Source organism: Scyliorhinus torazame, chromosome 16, assembly GCF_047496885.1.
Source record: "Scyliorhinus torazame isolate Kashiwa2021f chromosome 16, sScyTor2.1, whole genome shotgun sequence".
Lineage (NCBI taxonomy): Eukaryota > Metazoa > Chordata > Chondrichthyes > Carcharhiniformes > Scyliorhinidae > Scyliorhinus > Scyliorhinus torazame.
This window is the reverse complement of record NC_092722.1, coordinates 38,143,223-38,164,723: the sequence shown is the minus strand read 5'-3', so window position 1 is coordinate 38,164,723 and position 21,501 is coordinate 38,143,223. Positions and strand designations below refer to the sequence as shown.

The 21,501-nt window shown below is 49.5% G+C and overlaps 1 protein-coding gene across 2 annotated transcripts in view; it reads right to left on the bottom strand.

The window, feature by feature from the left end:
* LOC140392738 (solute carrier family 25 member 35-like) overlaps positions 1-21,501 on the bottom strand; it is a 38,345-nt gene that overhangs the window by 2,710 nt on the left and 14,134 nt on the right. For both annotated transcript variants that reach the window (XM_072478300.1, XM_072478301.1), the window contains exons 2-4: positions 15,522-15,587; positions 7,075-7,227; positions 2,342-2,476 (exon numbers count right to left, since the gene is read on the bottom strand). In XM_072478300.1, the coding sequence (XP_072334401.1) occupies positions 2,342-2,476; positions 7,075-7,227; positions 15,522-15,587 (354 nt within the window). The remainder of the gene's footprint in view (positions 1-2,341; positions 2,477-7,074; positions 7,228-15,521; positions 15,588-21,501) is intronic.

Below are 21,501 nucleotides of genomic sequence, written 5' to 3'. Positions count from 1 at the left end.
TCCGGTTTCCTCCCACAGTCCAAAGATGTGCAGGTTAGGTGGATTGGCCATGATAAATTGCCCTTAGTGTCCAAAATTGCCTTTAGTGTTGGGTGGGGTTACTGGGTTATGGGGAAAGGGTGGAGGTGTGTACCTTGGGTAGGGTGCTCTTTCCAAGAGCCGGTGCAGACTCGATGGGCCGAATGGCCTCCTTCTGCACTGTAAATTCTATGATTCTATGAAATAAATTCGGCAAGTGGGCTGCAGGGTCCCAAAGAGGCATTCCAATGCAGCTCACCAGGTTTTGCCAGCAAGGTAACTTAAAGACTAACTCTTAAAGGATTACTCCTTTCACATCACATGGACCACGCAGATTCTAAACTGTTACTACCTAAAATGGCAATTGGGTTCCTATTTAGGCATTAGGACTCCAATTTCTAAACTAAAAGAAGCTTATTGCCTGAAACAGACAGCCTGATAATGGTCCCTTTTTAAAATGAAACCTGCTGCATTGCCACTGCTAATGGGACAAACACGCCACTATCGACCCCATTTTGAGGCCTTTCCTGCCTTATTAAAATCAGGCAAGAGTATTTAAAATCAATCCCAATATCTCTTTCCAACATTGGACGAGTGGTTGTTTGGCACACAGGAGAAAAACAAACCATCCTTTTGTTAAAAGAAAACTATTGGAATCTGACACCGACAATGGCCAGAGGTGAGGGTAATGTTGTGTAAAATATTTAGCAATACCTGGGGTATGGTTTTACTGGCAACTGCCAGTCTCTGATACCTCATCCAAATAACCATTCATCATGTATGAGCTGAGCAGTGAATGCCTGTTTGACTGTCTTCACCTATCTTCATTTGGGATTCACACCCAGCCCTTCAGCAGTAAGGGTACTGCAGAGTGATCAAAAGTTGGAATCCAGGTTCCCTCCCTAGCAATCAGCAGACTCAGCAGAAACTAGGGTTTAGACCTGGAACCTTGCTAGTCTGTGCCACACTGGCAGCCAGCTTACCAACTGAACTGTTGGGCACAGAAGTCGACAAATAATATCCAAGTTTAAGCTGTGCGTGGTTTGGAAGTACAAGCTACATAGTTAGCCTCTCCACCCCTTTAGCTGCATTACTGAGGGATTTTCAGTTTTGCAACCTCCTTGGCTTCTGCTGGGAGAGGCAGGACTGCTGCTCGCCATTTCGTGTCTGCTTCACCTTTGTAACCTTTTCTTTTTTTAAAATAAATTTAGAGTACCCAATTGATTTTTTTCCAACTAAGGGGCGATTTAGCGTGGCCAATTCACCTATCCTGCACATCTTTGTATTGTGGGGGTGAAACCCACGCAAACACGGGGAGAATGTGCAAACTCCACACGGACAGTGACCCAGAGCCGGGATCGAACCTGGGACCTCGGCGCTGTGACGCAGCAGGGCTAACCCACTGCGCCACCGTGCCGCCCTTTTTGTAACCTTTTCTAATTGGCTGTGAGACGTTTGTGCACCCCGAGGTTGGACATGTCGGGTAACCAATAGTGGGAGTATAGGGGCTGGTTGGGTAGAGGTCATCTCATGACTCCTCCAGAATAATGGGTGGAATTCTCCGACCCCCCGCCAGGTCGGAGAATCGGCGCCGCATGCGCCAAGCCACCCCCGCCGCAATTCTCTGCAGTGCGGAGAATCGGCCGCCGGTGCCGTTGAAGGGTCCGGGGGCGGCCTGAGGGGGGGGGGGGGGGAGAAGGGGGGGGTTCAACAGGGGGGGCCTCCGTAGTGGCCTGGCCCGTGATCGGGGCCCACGGATCGGCTGGCCGGCCTCTCTGCCCTCGACCTTCTTTCCTCCGCGCCGGCTCCTGTAGCACTGCGCCATTTGGCGTTGGGGCCGGCGCAGGGAAGAAGGCCACTGCGCATGCGCTGGTTGGCGCCGGCCCAACTGCAGATGCGAGGACCCCGCAGCACCGGGTTCAGGTCCTAGCCCCCTGTGGGCCGCAGAATGGGGTCATCAAATGGGCACCGACGCTGGAGTAAAACACTCCCGCTTTTACTCTGGCATCGGCACTTAGCCACCCGATGGGAGAATCCCGCCCAATATCCAAGCACAATTGACAACTCAAAATACCCCATATCAGCATAGCCTAACAAAAATTTAAACTTTAACTCTGTTCTGCTTTTGCACACACACCAAGTACTCAATGTCGCAACTTCATCAATTTTGGTTTTATCAGATGTGGATTTAGAGATACCATTGGAATACCGGCTGGTCCAGCTCTCCCTATAAGCAGACGTGATGGTGGAGAGGGAAGAATTATATATTTCACAGGTCACATCACGGCTAACTGAGTGTTTTGATCACGGAGAGAGTACCCACCTTGCCAACCTCGTCGACGGGTTGGTTGTAGAGTCTCGTACTGATGACATCAAAAGGAGTCATGGTGATCACCACGGCAACGCTGCTCATCATTCCACCTGCCAAACCGACCAACCAGCTGTCACTGCTGAACCACTGAATGTATTAATAAAATGCACAAAAAAGCACACATTAAAGCTCATTAATTCCCTTTGACCTAATTCAACTTTCAAATGGACACCACAGAAATCTGACCTGGCAGTTCATTCACACACTGTGTTCAATCAGGGGTGTGTTAAAGTAAAGAAGTTAGGCTCCAGCATCATAGGAGCTCACGTCAACCGCAACAACAACTTGAGTTTTGTCGCTATCTAACTTTTCGGTTCCCTTTAATAGCTTAAAAACTTTGCGGAATTACCCCTTATCCATCTAAAGTCCAGGGAGTACAACCCTGATTTGTACGATCTCTCCTCATATTTTATATTCTGAGGGAGGAATTAAATACCATCACTAGAGATGGAGTAGTGGACAAACTAATGGGGCTAAAGGCAGATAGGTCCCCTGGCCCTGATAGCTTGCATCTTAGGATCCTAAAAGATGTAGCTACCGAGATAGTGGATGCATTGATTGTAATTTTCCAAAAAGCCTTTAAATCTGGAGAAGTGCCGGAGGATTGAAAAACTATCAATGTGACACCTCTATTCAAAAAGGCAGGAAGGCAAAAAGTATGTAAATATAGGCCGATTAGCCGAACATCTATTGTTGGAAAAATGTTAGAATCAATTATTAAGGAAGTAATAGCAGCACATTTTGGAAAACCATAATCTGATCTAGCAGAGTCAGCATGGCTTTATGAAAGGGGAATGGTGTTTAATTTATTAGAGTTTTTCCAGGAAGTCTCAACCAGAGTGGATAGAGGGGAACCGTAGATGTGTTGTATTTGGACTTCCAGAAGGCGTCCGAGAAAATACCTCAGAAAAGGTTACGCCATAAAAAATTTTTTTTAGAGTAACCAAATCTTTTTTTTCCAATTAAGGGGCAATTTAGCGTGGCCAGTCCACCTACTCTGCATATCTTTGGGTTGTGGGGGTAAGGCCTACGCATACACGGCGAGAATGTGCAAACTCCACACGGACAGTGACCCTGGACCAGGCTCGAATCCGGGTCCTCAGCGCCATGAGGCAGCAATGCTAACCACTGAGCCACCCTGAAAAGGATGTCATAGGATAAGACCCCATGGTGTTGGAGATAGTAATTTTGGTATGGATAGAGAATTGGCTAATGGGCAAAAAACAGCAGGTGGCGATAAGGGTTCTTTTTCAGGTTGGTGACATGTTAGAAGTGGGGTTCCATACGGATCAGTGCTGGAACCGCAATTGTTTACAATATATACTATTGACTTGGAGGGAGGAAGCGAATGTACTGTAATCAAATTTGCAGATGACGCAAAAATAGGTGGAAAAAGCACGTTATGAGAGGGATGCAAACAGTTTGCAAAGAAATATTGATAGATTAAATAAATGGGCAAAAGGGCGACATGGTGGCTCAGTGGTTAGCACTGCTGCCTCACGCCGCTCAGGACCTGGGTTTGATCCCGGCCACGGGTCACTGTCCGTGTGGAATTTGCACATTCTCCCCGTGTTGTGTGGGCCTTACCCCCACAACCCAAAGATGTGCAGCTAGGTGGATTGGCCACCTAAATTGGCCCTTAATTGGAAAAAAATAATTGGGTACTCTAAATTTATTATTTTTTTAAATAAGAGGGCAAAACGTTGGCAAATGGAGTATAATGTGGGAAAATGTGACGTTGTTCAGTTTGGTAGGGAGAACTAAAGAAGAGCGAGAGTATTATTTAAATGGAAAAAAGCTGCAGAAAGTTGCCACACAAAGGGACTTAGGGGGACTTGTGCATGAAACACAGGAAGCTAGCACACAGGTGCAGCAGGTAATCAAAAAAGCTCATGGAATAATAATAATCTTTATTGTCACAAGTAGACTTACATTAACACTGCAATGAAGTTGCTCTGAAAATCCCCTAGTCGCCACATTCCAGCGCCTGTTCAGGTATACAGAAGGAGAATTCAGAATGTCCAATTACCTAACAGCACTTCTTTTGACACCTGCGGGAGGAAACTGGAGCACCGGGGGAAACCCTTGCAGACACAGAGAGAACGTGCAGACTCCGCACAGACAGTGACCCAAGCTGGGAATCGAACCTGGCACCCAGGCACTGTGAAGCACCCACTGTGCAACCTTGCCACCATATATTGGCCCTTATTTCAAGCGGGTAGGAGTGTATGAGTAGGGAAGTCTTGCTGCAACTGTACAAGGCAATGGTGAGGCCCATCTGGAGTATTGTGAGCAGTTTTGCCCCCACCCTCTTGCAACCCCATCAACAATGATAGCAGCAGACATGGCAATCAAATTTCTCGAATATACAGCGAACAAGGTTTTTAAGAACTGTTTTACCAAGCCAGAGAGATCAGAACACTGTACTGAAAAGCTACAAGGAAGCGGTTTCGCTCTCGAAAGTATTGCACTTGGATGTGCAAAGTAACCATCCTGAGAAGAGAGATCTACTGCAAACTGAGATCTTCTGGGAATAAAAAGTGGGAATCCTCTCCATACCCAGCAAGACAACTGAACAAAACAGCCACAGCAATGGGACCACTGCATCAAGACCAAGCAAAGAACAATGAACCGTATATTCCTTTGATTGTTTATCTTCTTCACAAACTGTTAAACATCTACAAGTTTATACTTTTACTCCACAATATGTTCCCGTACCAGCCTCCCCGAACAGGCGCCAGAATGTGGCGACTAGGGGCTTTTCACAGTAACTTCATTTGAAGCCTACTTGTGACAATAAGCGATTTTCATTTCATTTTCATTCATTTCTAGTGAATGTGAGGGGCCAGGAAATGTGCGTGATTTGCCTAGATTTATTTTAAATTCAGGATGTAGGGTCAATAAACCTATCTTGTTCTTTAAGACCATAAGACCATAAGACATAGGAGCGGAAGTAAGGCCATTCGGCCCATCGAGTCCACTCCACCATTCAATCATGGCTGATTTCAACTCCATTTACCTGCTCTCTCTCCATAGCCCTTAATTCCTCGAGAAATCAAGAACTTATCAACTTCTGTCTTAAAGACACTCAACGTCCCGGCCTCCACCACCCTCTGTGGCAATAAATTCCACAGACCCACCACTCTCTGGCTGAAGAAATTTCTCCTCGTCTCTGTCCTCAAGTGACTCAATTTTATTCTAAGGCTGTGCCCCCGGGTCCTAGTCTCCCCTGCTAATGGAAACAACTTCCCTACGTCCACCCTATCTAAGCCATTCATTAACTTGTAAGTTTCTATTAGATCTCCCCTCAACCTCCTAAACTCCAATGAATATAATCCCAGGATCCTCAGACGTTCATCGTATGTTAGGCCTACCATTCCTGGGATCATCCGTGTGAATCTCCGCTGGACCCGCTCCAGTGCCAGTATGTCCTTCCTGAGGTGTGGGGCCCAAAATTGCTCACAGTATTCTAAATGGGGCCTAACTAATGATTTATAAAGCTTCAGAAGTACATCCCTGCTTTTATATTCCAAGCCTCTTGAGATGAATGACAACATTGCATTTGCTTTCTTAATTACGGACTCAACCTGCAAGTTTACCTTTAGAGAATCCTGGACTAGGACTCCCAAGTCCCTTTGCACTTCAGCATTGTGAATTTTGTCACCATTTAGAAAATAGTCCATGCCTCTATTCTTTTTTCCAAAGTGCAAGACCTCGCACTTGCCCACGTTGAATTTCAGCATTGTTTAAACACAGAAAACCTGTTTAGCTTATTCTTTATAATCTGAAAGCAAACATAGTGGGACTCCTGCAGTATTGGCAAAGCTCATCCTCAGCTAGATTTATAAGAAAACCCTGCTATAGTAAGACCTGGGGCGAAATTCTCCAACGTCGCGATGTCCGCCGACTGGCGCCAAAAACGGCGCCAATCAGACGGGCATCTCGCCGGCCCAAAGGTGCGGAATGCTCCGCATCTTTGGGGGCCGGGCCCCAACATTGAGGGGCTAGGCCGGCGCCGGAGGGATTTCCGCCCCGCCAGCTGGCGGAAATGGCGTTTGGTGCCCCGCCAGCTGGCGCGGAAATGCGGCGCATGCGCGGGTGCGTCAGCGGCCGCCGACAGTTTCCCGCGCATGCGCAATGGGGAGAGTCTCTTCCGCCTCCGCCATGGTGGAGGCCGTGGCGGAGGCGGAAGGGAAAGAGTGCCCCCACGGCACAGGCCCGCCCGCGGATCGGTGGGCCCCGATCGCGGGCCAGGCCACCGCGGGGGCACCCCCCGGGGTCAGATCGCCCCGCGCCCCCCCCAGGACCCCGGAGCCCGCCCGCGCCGCCTGGTCCCGCCGGTAAATACCAGCTTTGATTTACGCCGGCGGGACAGGCAATTTCTGGGCGTGACTTCGGCCCATCCGGGCCGGAGAATTGAGCGGGGGGTCCCGCCAACCGGCGCGGCCCAATTCCCGCCCCCGCCCAATCTCCGGTACCGGAGACTTCGGTGGGGGCGGGATTCACGGCGGCCAACGGCCATTCTGCGACCCGGCGGGGGGTCGGAAAATGACGCCCCTGAAGTGGGATGATAGGGGAATCATTTGTGCCCCTCCTCATATTGCTGTAACAAATTAAAGGCTGCACATATTAATGATCGTCCTTCTCAGCGATTTGCAACACCCCCCACATCGACGTCCACTCACCTGCTGGTCCTTCACCAATTGCTTGGCAGAGTCAAACGTAGCGAGCTGCGCTGCAGAGCCGACCATCACCCTGGGAACAGCACCAGTGACACCTCGCCACAGACCCAGAATGCCTTCTTGTCTGTAGATTGTCAAGAGGGCAGTCGTGACTCCCTGCGATCGAGGATACAACAAAGTCACGTTTATCATAAACTCGATTGTGTGTTCCCAACACCTTGTAATCACATGGCACCCTCATGTTGGAGCGCAGCCAACAATCAGCCAGCACCATTTATATGGGGGGGGGGGGGGAGACACAGAGGACAGTTGAAGAGACATTTTGAAGGATGGGGGAATGGGCAACAAGGCAAAGTGATTGAAGGAGAGTTACAAAGAGGGAAGGCAAATTGACTGATAGATCTGCAGCTGATAGTGGAGAGAGGGTGCGTGAGGGGGCAGAGGGTGCGTTGGGGGTGGGGAGAGCAGAGGGTGTGTTAGGGGAGCAGAGGGTGTGTTGGGGGGAGCAGAGGGTGTGTTGGGGGAGCAGAGGGTGTGTGGGGGGGCAGAGGGTGGGTGGGGAGTGCAGAGGGTGTGTTGGGGGGAGCAGAGGGTGTGTTGGGGAGCAGAGGGTGTGTGGGGGGCAGAGGGTGCGTTGGGGGTGGGGAGAGCAGAGGGTGTGTTGGGGGGAGCAGAGGGTGTGTTGGGGGAGCAGAGGGTGTGTGGGGGCAGAGGGTGTGTGGGGGGTGGGGAGTGCAGAGGGTGTGCTGGGGGGAGCAGAGGGTGTGTTGGGGGAGCAGAGGGTGTGTGGGGGGGCAGAGGGTGTGTGGGGGGTGGGGAGTGCAGAGGGTGTGCTAGGGGGAGCAGAGGGTGTGTGGGGGGGCAGAGGGTGTGTGGGGGGTGGGGAGTGCAGAGGGTGTGCTGGGGGGAGCAGAGGGTGTGTGGGGGGGCAGAGGGTGTGTGGGGGGTGGGGAGTGCAGAGGGTGTGCTGGGGGAGCAGAGGGTGTGTTGGGGGAGCAGAGGGTGTGTGGGGGGGCAGAGGGTGTGTGGGGGGTGGGGAGTGCAGAGGGTGTGCTAGGGGGAGCAGAGGGTGTGTGGGGGGGCAGAGGGTGTGTGGGGGGTGGGGAGTGCAGAGGGTGTGCTGGGGGGAGCAGAGGGTGTGTGGGGGGGCAGAGGGTGTGTGGGGGGTGGGGAGTGCAGAGGGTGTGCTGGGGGGAGCAGAGGGTGTGTGGGGGGGCAGAGGGTGTGTGGAGGGTGGGGAGTGCAGAGGGTGTGTTGGGGAGCAGAGGGTGTGTGGGGGGGCAGAGGGTGTGTGGGGGGTGGGGAGTGCAGAGGGTGTGCTGGGGGGAGCAGAGGGTGTGTTGGGGGATCAGAGGGTGTGTGGGGGGGCAGAGGGTGTGTGGGGGGTGGGGAGTGCAGAGGGTGTGCTAGGGGGAGCAGAGGGTGTGTGGGGGGGCAGAGGGTGTGTGGGGGGGCAGAGGGTGTGTGGGGGGTGGGGAGTGCAGAGGGTGTGCTGGGGGGAGCAGAGGGTGTGTGGGGGGGCAGAGGGTGTGTGGGGGGGCAGAGGGTGTGTGGGGGGTGGGGAGTGCAGAGGGTGTGCTGGGGGGAGCAGAGGGTGTGTGGGGGGGCAGAGGGTGTGTGGGGGGTGGGGAGTGCAGAGGGTGTGCTGGGGGGAGCAGAGGGTGTGTGGGGGGGCAGAGGGTGTGTGGAGGGTGGGGAGTGCAGAGGGTGTGTTGGGGGAGCAGAGGGTGTTTTGTTATGCTCTTGACGTAGCATAAGCTGCTTCCTTGATGTGCACTCTGACAAAGGAAGGTTCAGACTTGGAGATAGCTTTCACACATTTATTGAACTATTAACAATTCTCCTACTTGGATTCAACGCTGCTGTTTATCCTGCTATAGCTACTCAGACTGACTAACCAGTCTGCTACAATGGAAAGAGGAAGATCATGGGCGAGATTCTCCGACCCCCCGCCGGGTCGGAGAATCGCCGGGGGCTGGCGTGAATCCCGCCTCCACCGGTTGCCGAATTCTCCGGCACAGGAGATTCGGCGGGGGCGGGAGTCGCGCCGCGCCGGTTGGCGGGCCCCCCCCCGCGATTCTCCGGCCCGGATGGGCCCAAGTCCCGCCGCTAAAATGCCTGTCCCGCCGGCATAGATTAAACCACCTACCTTACCGACGGGACAAGGCAGCGCGGGCGGGCTCCGGGGTCCTGGGGGGGGGGCGCGGGGCGATCTGGCCCCGGGGGGTGCCCCCACGGTGGCATGGCCCGCGATCGGGGCCCACCAATCCGCGGGCGGGCCTGTGCCGTGGGGGCACTCTTTTCCTTCTGCCTTCGCCACGGTCTCCACCATGGCGGAGGCGGAAGAGACTCCCTCCACTGCGCATGCGTAGGAATGCCGTCAGCGGCCACTGACGCTCCCGCGCATGCGCCGCCCGGAGATGTCATTTCCGCGCCAGCTGGCGGGGCACCAAAGGCCTTTTCCGCCAGCTGGCGGGGCGGAAATTCGTCCGGCGCGGGCCTAGCCCCTTAAGGTTGGGGCTCGGCCCCCCAAGATGCGGAGCATTCCGCACCTTTGGGGCGGCGCGATGCCCAACTGATTTGCGCCGTTTTGGGCGCCAGTCGGCGGACATCGCGCTGATACCGGAGAATTTTGCGCCATGTGTGCAGTGTCCTTATATATAGGTTGGTGTAATGCCCCCCTGTGGTAGTGTCACCTCTGTGTGTATCGTGACTGCCCATTGGTCGTGTCCTATCTTACTGACCTATTGGTTGACTGTCTGTGTGTCATGTCTCTGGTGTTCCCTCTCATGTCTAGCTAGGTGTAGTGTATGTACATGAACCCTTTGCGTACTTACAGTGATATATATCACCACAGAGGGTGTGTTGGGGGACAGAGGGTGTGTTGGGGGGGCAGAGGGTGTGTTGGGAATGGGGGTAGAGGGTGTGTTGGGTGGCAGAGGGTGTGTTGGGGATGGGGCAGAGGGTGTGTTGGGGATGGGGCAGAGGGTGTGTTGGGGGCAGAGGGTGTGTTGGGGGGCAGAGGGTGTGTTGGGGTTGGGGCAGAGGGTGTGTGGAGGGGGCAGAGGGTGTGTGTGTGGGGCGGGTGGGGAGGGGGAGGAAGCAGAGGTGTGTGTGTGAGGGGCGGGGGGGGATGGGGAGCAGCGGAGTATGGGGGGAGCAGAGGGTGATCCTGTCGTAGAGCAGGGAATCTCTGGGAAAGGCAGTGATCCAGAATTGCAGGATTGAAGGTTGCTGATCCACATTTCTGAGATAGGTTGGCACACGACAAACAAGATAATAACTTGAAATCAATGCACAAGGGGGCAGGAAGCAGCCTCATGAGTGACATTCATGAGGAGGGCATTAGGTGTTAACACGGGTTAATGACTGGGTTGTTACTAAGTGTAATTTAGTTGAATGTTTTAGTTTAAGGGCAGCACGGTGGCGCAGTGGTTAGCACTGCAGTCTCACGGTGCCACGGTCCCAGGTTCGATCCCGATCTGGGTCACTGTCCGTGTGGAGTTTGCACATTCTCCCCGTGTTTCGGTGGGTCTCACCCCAACAACCCAAAGATGTGCAGGCTAGGTGGATTGGCCACGCTAAATTGCCCCTTAATTGGAAAAACAGAATTGGGTACTCTAAATTTATAAGAAAAACAAGATTTCAGAGTAATGTAAAAACTCTCCTGACTGTTCTCCAAGTCAGAGAATGGCCGTCCAGCAAAACAAGCCGAATGTGTAATAGTGAGGCAGGGTACTGGGGTTAAAGTTCAGAATGGGAAAAGTAAATACTGCTCCCCTGGGGGTGAGCCCAGTTCTGGCTCCTCCCTCCATCAGTAAACCTTTACAGTTACAGAGACTCTGACAACCTCAGCTGTAGTTATTGGCTGACTGCAGCAGGATTACAACACCATTGATGACCTTTACTGCAGAAAAACACTGGTCGACTCTGGACTGAACAACAAGCTATCGGTGACAGCAGGAGCATGGAGTCAGCACATTAACCTCACTTTCGCACTAATCGCTGAATTAACAGGATGACTTGCACCACACTCAAGGCTGTGCCCAAACCTGTCCTGTCAACACTGTTTATATTCTCTTATCCCCTACAGTAGCTGGGCAGTGTTTGTCTGTCCTACTCTGATAGGCTGGGGTGTAACCATGACCTCAGTGCCCCCAGAGTAGGAGATTAAACCTTTTCCCAGTTTCCTGAATCTGACCATTAATCAGTGTCTCCCTATGATAAATGCATCTGTAGATATTCAGGTGAGGGGATTATTGGGGTCTGTCAGTGATGCCACATATAGTGGAATAGCCATTTACTATCTGTTGCCTGGGGTGCAACCAGGTGTTGCGACCTTCAGTGAGAAAAGGATTGGTGAGAGACAAAAAAAAAATCTCCCCTAGGTTCATATTTAACCTTAATCCTTAACAAGCCATGTTGTCAGATCTCTATTTTATGCCCTGGCCATACACATTGTCCCTGTCTTCCCTGGAGATTCATAGAATCCCTACAGTGCAGTAGGAGTCCATTCGGCCCTCTGAAAGAACATCCTACCTAGGCCCTATCCCGCACCCAATCCCCGTAACTTCACCTCGGGGCAATTTAGCATGGCCAATCCACCTAACATGCACATCTTTGGACTGTAAGAGGAAACCCGGAGGAAACACGGGAAGAAAGTGCAAACTCCACACAGTCACCCGAGGTAGGAACTGAACCCGGGTCCCTGGCGATGTGAGGCACCAGAGCTAACCACTGTGCTACTCTTGCTGGGGTATGCCTCCCCCTCCTGCTCCCCCTTGCTTGACTGATCGGGGGGTGGGAACCATGGCTGATTTTTCCCTCCGCTACATTGAGGGGTGGGGGGCAGGAGGAGGAGCCCAGGAACAGTCACTCCAGCAGGAAACATGCTGTCACAGCACAGGCCAGCCATGGAATCTGCTACGTTTTTGGCCTATGTGTCGCAGTGGGTCAGCAGGGAGCTTGTACTGTGACATTAGAGTAAAAGAGTTGGAGTCAGTGAGTTTTACAGCATGGAAAGAGGCCCTTCAGTCCACCGTGTCCATGCCTGCCATCAAGCCCCTATCCAGTCGCATTTTACAGCACTAGGCCCCTGGACATGTATGAGTATGTTTGTATTCAAATATAGTTCCCTGGATCTAGAAACAGCTGCACTTCACCGAGTGTAAACCTTAAGATTATGGAAATGGTGTTTATAGCTCTCCTCTGAAAAAAGCATGCTGCAGAAAGATTAAAGCATTGGAAAGGGGAGGAAGGAACAGTGACATTCTCAGATCAGCTGTGGAAGTGGAGAACCAGTGCCAATAACCCTCTATGCTGTTATATTGAATGGGGTACTATACAGGAGAGACGGTGGTGTAATATCACCGGACTATAATCCGGAGACCCAGAGTAACGCTCTAGAAGATGGGTTCAAATCCCACCATGGCAACTGAATTCTGTTAATAGCTTAACTCAATAATGGTGACCTCAGCTGCTGTTAAGAACCCATCTGATTCACTAATACCCTTTAGCGAAGGAAATCTGCCACCCTTACCCGGTCTGGCTTACATGTGACTCCAGACCCACAGCAATCTGGTTAACTCTTAACTGCCCTCTGAAATGGCCTAAGATGGCACTCAATTCAAGAGCAATTAATGCTGAACCTGTCAGTGACAGGATATCCCAGGGAAGAATGAAGAGAGAATATTTTTACTGGCCGTGTGCGGAGATGGTTTGATTGTTGGATTATGATGCGATGAGGCAGGACTTAGGATACATCGGATGGAGAGGAAAACTGCAGGGGATGGGCACAATGGAAATGTGGAGCTTGTTCAAGGAATAGCTACTGCGTGTCCTTGATAAGTATGTACCTGTCAGGCAGGGAGGAAGTGGTCGAGTGAGGGAACCGTGGTTTACTAAAGCAGTCGAAACACTTGTCAAGAGGAAGAAGGAGACTTATGTAAAGATGAGGCATGAAGGTTCAGTTAGGGCGCTCGAGAGTTACAAGTTAGCTAGGAAGGACCTAAAGAGAGAGCTAAGAAGAGCCAGGAGGGGACATGAGAAGTCTTTGGCAGATAGGATCAAGGATAACCCTAAAGCTTTCTATAGATATGTCAGGAATAAACGAATGACTAGGGTAAGAGTAGGGCCAGTCAAGGACAGTAGAGGGAAGTTGTGCTTGGAGTCCGAGGAGATAGGAGAGGTGCTAAATGAATATTTTTTGTCAGTATTCACAAAGGAAAAAGACAATGTTGTCGGAGAATACTGAGATTCAGGCTACTAGACTAGAAGGGCTTGAGGTTCATAAGGAGGAGGTGTTAGCAATTCTGGAAAGTGTGAAAATAGATAAGTCACCTGGGCCGGATGTGATTTATCCTAGGATTCTCTGGGAAGCTAGGGAGGAGATTGCTGAGCCTTTGGCCTTGATCTTTAAGTCAGCTTTGTCTACAGGAATAGTGCCAGAACACTGGAGGATAGCAAATGTTGTCCCCTTGTTCAAGAAGGGGAGTAGAGATAACCCCGGTAACTATAAACCAGTGAGCCTTACTTCTGTTGTGGGAAAAATCTTGGAAAGGTTTATAAGAGATAGGATGTATAATCATCTGGAAAGGAATTATTTGATTAGCGATAGTCAACACGGTTTTGTGAAGGGTAGGTCGTGCCTCACAAACCTTATAGAGTTCTTTGAGAAGGTGACCAAACAGGTGGATGAGGGTAAAGCAGTTGATGTGGTGTATATGGATTTCAGTAAAGCGTTTGATAAGGTTCCCCATGGTAGGCTACTGCAGAAAATACGGAGGCATGGGATTCAGGGTGATTTAGCAGTTTGGATCAGAAATTGGCTAGCTGGAAGAAGACAAAGGGTGGTGGTTGATGGGAAATGTTCGGACTGGAGTCCAGTTACTAGTGGTGTACCACAAGGATCTGTTTTGGGGCCACTGCTGTTCGTCATTTTTATAAATGACCTGGAGGAGGGAGTAGAAGAATGGGTGAGTAAATTTGCAGATGACACTAAAGTCGGTGGAGTTGTGGACAGTGCGGAAAGATGTTACAAGTTACAAAGGGACATAGATAAGCTGCAGCGCTGGGCTGAGAGGTGGCAAATGGAGTTTAATGCAGAAAAGTGTGAGGTGATTCATTTTGGAAGGAATAACAAGAAGACTGAGTACTGGGCTAATGGTAAGATTCTTGGCAGTGTGGATGAGCAGAGAGATCTCGGTGTCCAGGTACATAGATCCCTGAAAGTTGCCACCCAGGTTGAGAGGGTTGTTAAGAAGGTGTATGGTGTGTTAGCTTTTATTGGTAGAGGGATTGAGTTTAGGAGCCATGAGGTCATGTTGCAGCTATACAACACTCTGGTGCAGCCGCATTTGGAGTATTGCGTGCAATTCTGGTCGCCGCACTGTAGGAAAGATGTGGAAGCATTGGAAAGGGTGCAGAGGAGATTTACCAGAATGTTTCCTGGTATGGAGGGAAGATCATATGAGGAAAGGCTGAGGGACTTGAGGCTGTTTTCGTTAGAGAGAAGAAGGTTAAGAGGTGACTTAATTGAGGCATACAAGATGATCAGAGGATTGGATAGGGTGGACAGTGAGAGCCTTTTTCCTCGGATGGTGATGTCTAGCACGAGGGGACATAGCTTTAAATTGAGGGGAGATAGATATAAGACAGATGTCGGAGGTAGGTTCTTTACTCGGAGAGTAGTAAGGGCGTGGAATGCCCTGCCTGCAACAGTAGTGGACTCGCCAACACTAAGGGCATTCAAAAGGTCATTGGATAGACATATGGACCATAAGGGAATAGTGTAGATGGGCTTTAGAGTGTTTTTTAGGCCGGTGCAACATCGAGGGCCGAAGGGCCTGTACTGCGCTGTAATGTTCTATGTTCTAGATGGAAAATATGTGACCTACAAGCTCCTGTTAAAACCTGGGCAAGTGGAAAAAGTAACAAGATCATGAGACCCATCTTGGTCCATTCCTCTTCCTCTCCGAGTAGATCTAACCCTCTCTCTTTCTATTCTGTTTGATTTTTCCTGATTTCTAACCTAGGCACCATTTAACAGTTTTTTGCACTTTGGTCGCGACTCTCGGTCAAAAGATTTTGATGCAAAATGCGTCCCCCGGGTTGAAGGCCCATTCCTAAAAACTGAAACTTGCGCATTCGCATGCGGGGTACTGCACGTTGCAGAAGGTGCAATGAGGCCGAGAGCCTGTCTGCCCGTCCCAGACATTCGGGGAACGATACGAAATACAGCATGGAGTTTACCCACTGCCCTGTCTTCCTACACGCCCTTCCCAACAAGACCAAAAAAAAATGGACTGGTCATTCATCTCATTGCTGCTTTCGAGGTTTCATTGTGCACAGCAGATGTTTGACTACATGACGGTGACTGCTACACATCCATAGTATGTAAACAGATTTGATCAATTGCCATATAAATATAGGCCTTTCGTCCCAGATTGTACCTGATGGTTATGCTGGTGTCCCACAGCAATGACAGCTGCTGACTGGGCTTGAAGGCGAGTCTTTACCTATGAGTAAGCAAAACGCAAACAGTCACAGGCGGTTTAGGGACCATGCATGAAAGGATTCAGAAACAATCTGTGCATTTAGAAAATCAGGAATGAAGTCGATAAAATAGTCACTGAAATGTTGCTATTCCGCCACATTTGGGATGGCCAATAAATGCTGGCCCAGCCAGCAATGCCCACAACTGGTAAATCAATAAAAAAATTGGATTTATCAAAACCAAGAGTTGTAAAGTGCTTGGTGAATGACTAACTGCTCTATTGCTACACTGGCACTAAGCATCCAGATGCACACTTTATGGCAACAAACAGAAAATTGCAATTTTTTTCATTACTGAGTAGAATATGTGACACCATAGAACTAGATTCATAAACACAGAGTGTGTCACTGGGTTTTCAGTGTTGATCAGAATGAGCTCAGATAGACCAGGCTGCAGGCTCTCCCTCTATCCACATGCCTCTGAAATTCCATCGCCTTTGTCCTTTTTTCCACATTAAGGGTCAATTTACGTGCGGCACGGTGGTGCAGTGGTTAGCACTACTGCCTCACAGCGCTGAGGTCCTGGGTTCGATCCCAGCCACGGGTCACTATCCATGTGGAGTTTGCACATTCTCCCCGTGTCTGCGTGGGTCTCACCCCCACAACCCAAAGATATACAGGGTAGGTGGATTGGCCACGCTAAATTGCCCCTTAATTGGCAAAGAAAAGAACTGGGTACTTTAAACTTAAAAAGACCCGGGAGGGTTCAATCTTCGCGGAGTTTGTTGGCTGTTTCTGCACCATTCCTTGTTTTACAGCTTTTACCTTCTCATCAGAGTCTTCATAATCACACCCTTATCTCCATTTTGTAATACAAACTGAAACAATTTGTGCGTTCCAGATTTCAACTCTTCTTTACTTTCAGAATCAGAGGATGGTTCATTGACTCCCTGAAGCTTCTGGTTTTTGTTAACAGATGCGGTGGCAGAATCACCACATGGTTCTCCATCCACCTTCCTCTTAATTTTTAAAAGGAATTGATTACTGATTATTTCATCTCCTTTGTTATTTGCTTCTTTTTCCTCAAAGAGGCACCGTGGACCTTTAAAAGGATGCGGGTTAATCTGTTCACAGAGTCATCGCTGTCCTCATCCTGAATAGCTGATGCCATGCTGTTGGGTGTATTTCCCTTCAAAACAGCATGCTCTGGGAAATATTTGCACCCGAAGTGAATGGCGATGGGTTTACTGCACGAGGCTGTAACAAATTAATTTTAGAATAGTCCAATTCACTTTCTTCTTGTGATTTGCTGTCTGCTTTCCCAGCTTTGGAAGAATTTCTTGCCATTTGTTCTAGATCAGTTAGGGCCAGGTATTATTCGGTAGCAGTTGTTATATCATTACTTCATAACCAGAACTGAAATGGGATTCACAACTCTCGTCTGAATCTTCATTACTGTTAGATTCCGACTCCTCTTTCTTGACGACGTTCAGTTCTTCAGTTCTCAGAGCCTAGTTCTCTACTAGATTTTACTTTTGACAAATCTCTGTGAGGAATCATTTTCGTAGAGATAATTTCATCAGTATCAGCATGATCGGATTCACTACCATTGTCATTTGATATGTGATTAATGTCTTTCAAAGGATCTTTCTTTGAGTAATTTAATGCCCAAAGAGTTTTCCGAATTCCCACATGCTCTACCTTTGGCATCTCATGTGCTATCTGTAGTACAACACGTGGACTCTCTGGAATCATGGGTGAAACCACAACCTTTGCTCCTGCCAAATCATTCCCCAAAGGTAAGTCTACTCCACCCACTGGGAATTTCTTAACCACTCCAACAACTACTGGACCTGACACTGAATCAAACTCCTTTTATACTTTGTATGATAGAACTGGGATATAATCCCCACCTATCCCGTTCACTAATACTTCAGCTTTCATTGAGCTTTCTAGAGGGTAAACTCTAGTAAGAGAGTTTGAGTAGCACCTGTGTCCCTTAAGATAGTAGGAAAATGGGGTGATCTTCCCCTTAGGCATAAACCCTGCATATCTCTTCACTACCTCATTAATCACACCTGCTCCCACAGTCATGTTTACCTCAGGTCTCCTAAGTCCAGTTCGAGCTACAGTCTGCTCTGTAGATATTCTACACTTTTGCTCCCTTTTTGGAATCCTTATGAATTCACACCATGGGCTTTCCTTGCAACTTCCAACTTACCAAACAAACGTGCCCCACCTTATTACAATGGTAACAACTAGGCTTCCGAGTCTCACCTCCACCCTCAGTCCCTTCTTTCCTGGTCTGAGGAGGAGATCTCAGGGAATTCCCAGCTATCCATTCTTTACCATGGCTATCTGCCTTCCTTCCACTCTCCCAATTCCTATCCTTTTCAAAATTATGGGGGTGATGGAACAGAGGTTTAAATGTATGGATGAGCTCATAATCGTCAGCCATAATTGTTACCTGCCTCACAATCTTCACCCTCTGGTCTTCAACATGGGTTCTTATTACAGAGGTTGGGAATTCTTCAATTCCTCTCAGAGGAGGACCCCCCTCGGAGCCTCATAGATATTTGCAACTCCAAATTCTCAAACCCATCAATCAAAATTGTTCTGCTTAACCCTATTGAATTCAGCATAAGCGGTCCCTTCTGCCTCCGTAAATTCCGAAACTTTTGCCTATGTGCTTTGGGAATCAATTCATATGCACCCAGAATAGCCTTTTTTTAAAAACTCGCCATAATTCTTAGACACACCCTCTAGCAGGGAAGCATAAACTTCCTGTGCCTGCCCTGTCAGTTTACTCTGCATGGGTAATGTCTGCTTTACTCTTGACCAGTCAATTTGGGTTGCTATTTTCTCAAAAGCCCTAAAAAAGGTTTCTGCCTATTCCCGTTGGATTTTGGGAGGGCCTACATGAATTTAAACATATCGCCGCTGGGTTCCATTTTCAGATTAAGCTCTCCTCAAATTTCTGGCAGCACCCCTCGAATTTCCAGTACTCTCTCTCTCTCCCTCTCTTGCTTCTTCCTCTCTTTTGCTTTTTCTTCTCTCTCTCCCTTTTGCTTTTTCCACTCTCTCTAACTCCAACCTCCTCATTTCCATCTCCATTTCTTTTCCTTTTTGCTGCCTCTCCATTTCTTTTTGCTGTATCTCCATTTCGTTTCCTATTCTTTTTAATTCCCTTTCATGCTGAAACCCCAAGCAAATGCTCTCCAGCTCAGTTTCCCCACCAGAAAATGTCCTTGATGCTGCTCTACTTCGTGGGCTCTCCTGTGTTTCTAATATCTCTTCTTAATTTAAATGTTGAGCAATCACGTCCGTTATCACCACCTTCCTAGCTCTAGCTGGTACCTCTATTTTTAATTCCCCTGCCAATTCGACGAGCTTGTCTTTTTGAAGCTTTTTAAAATAAACCAGCGTTAAGCCGTCCACCTGAAGAAAACTCTTAGCAATTTCCAGAGCCATCCTGTTATATCACTGCAAATCTGGTGTCTCTGTTTAATTTATACTGTCACACAAACGTCACCATCTACCATTCCAAAGATCCTGGACGAGCCCCCAAATTATGTTATGATACTCTGTGCTATTTTATTGCGCAGTCCATTCTAGCCCCACTCCTCCTCATTCACTCTGTTGCTTGACTTAAAGATACATGTTCATTAATCACTCGTGGACCAAAAATGATACCGGCAAAATAAAAGGGGGAATAAAGGAATAAACAGGAAGGACCATTACAACACAAACACATGTAAAGTGCTACACTTAGGAAGTGTCATCTACAAGATGCACTGCTGAAACTCACCAAGGCTCCATAGGCAGGGCCTTCCAAACCCACGACCCCTTATCGCTTCTTGGCCTTTTGGCCAAGATCAAACGTCAGATCAAGCCCAATGTGAGGTGCAAATCCCTTTCTTGTCAGCTTGGATTTGTGGTGACCATGAATTGGATTCAATTTGATGGGATTTTGGAGCAAGCAATGAGATGGATTAAAAGCTTGCCCTGTCCAATCTGCGCATTAGCTTTGTAACTTTAAGAATGGAAAAGGGCAGCACGGTGGCGCAGTGGGTTAGCCCTGCTGCCTCACGGCGCCGAGGTCCCAGGTTCGATCCCGGCTCTGAGTCACTGTCAGTGTGGAGTTTGCACATTCTCCCCGTGATTCCTTGGGTTTCGCCCCCACAATCCAAAAGATGTGCAGGGTAGGTGGATTGGCCACGCTAAATTGCCCCTTAATTGGAAAAAATGAATTGGGTACTCTAAATATATTATTAAAAAATGGAATAAAAAATTTACAGATAATAAAGACTGCCACCATCTAGAACGACAGGGGCAGCAGACAAGGGTCTGGATTCTCCACAGCCCGACGGCGAAATCGTGATCGGCGATCGGGCAAATGGATTCCGATGCCTGAATCGGGGATAGTGCCGGTTTGACGCTGGTCCGCCATGCTCTGCCACCTCCAAACCGACGTCATCGTGATGCACGCCGCGTGCCGTTTCAACGACATTAGTGAGTCATCAGCTGGCCCATCTGCGATGCTCCAACCCCGAGGGGCTGCCTTCCCCACGGCGCGGTCCACGTGCTGCGAACCCGGCATGCCGGCTGTGAACAGTGTTCGGTGCCGCCACAATCATCCTGGATCCGTGCCGCTGGCCCGGGGGGGGGGGGGGGCTTCTGCTAGGGCTGGGTGGACTGGTGGGGGTGGCCAGGGGGTAGGTCGTGCGGTCACAGTTGGCGGGTTAGGGTTCGAGCACAGCCGGCGCCATGTTTTACGGCACGGCCTGTGTAGGTCAACCTGTGCTAGCGCAGCCCGGGTCCCGGCTATTCTCCAGCCGTTTTTGGCACAATCCACGGGGGTTTCAAGCGGCGCCGTTGCTAGCCCCTCACCAGTACTGGAATCGGTGAGTGGTTCTCGCCGATATTCCTGTCGTGAACCTCCCGCGGATTCTCCATTTGGCACTTAGCCTCAGAAATGGAGAATCCAGCCCAAGGTCTTTTCTAGCATAAATATGTGTCATGGTGGATAAATGGTTGGGGACCACTGGTGTAGAGACTTGGTGTGACTGGAGTATTGTGTACAGTTTTGGTCTCCTTACCTAAGGAAGGATATGCTTGCCAAGGAGGGAGGTTAATGAAGATTCACCAGACTAATCCTGCGATAGTGGGCTTGTTCTATGAGGGGAGATTGAGGAGACTGCACCTGCATTCCCTAGAGTTTAGAAAATTAAGAAGCAATCTCATTGAAATTATTTTAAATTTTAAAAATAAATTTAGAGTACCAATTATTTTTTTCCAATAAAGGTGCAATTTAGTGTGGCCAATCCGCCTAACCTGCACATCTTTGGGTTGTGGGGGCGAAACCCACGCAGACAGGGGGAGAATGTGCAAACTCCACACGGACAGTGACCCGGGTCCTCGGTGCCGTGAGGCAGCAGTGCTAACACTGCGCCACCCTGCCACCCCTTCATTGAAAATTCTTACAAGACTTGACAAAGTAGATGCAGGAAGGTTGCTCGGGGATCTAGAACCAGGAACACAGTCTAAGGATAAGAGGTGGACCATTAAGGACTGAGATAAGGAGGAATTTCTTCACTCAGAGGGTGGTGAATCTTTAGAATTCTCTAGCCTAGATGACTGTGGAGGTTCAGTCATTGAGCATGTTGAAGACAGAGATTGCTGGATTTATAGGTAGTAAATACATCAAGGGACATGGGGATACTGTGGGGAAAATGGCACTGAGAAGATCAGTCATGGTTTAATTGAATGGTGGAGACGGCTCGAGTGGCCAAATACTCTCCACCTCGCTTGGTTGAGTGCAGCTCCAACAACAATCGTGCAGGTCAACGCCATCCAGGTCAAAGCAGCTCACTTGTTTGGCATCCTTCCCACAAACATTCACTCCCTCCACCTATGATGAACAGTAGCAGCCATGTG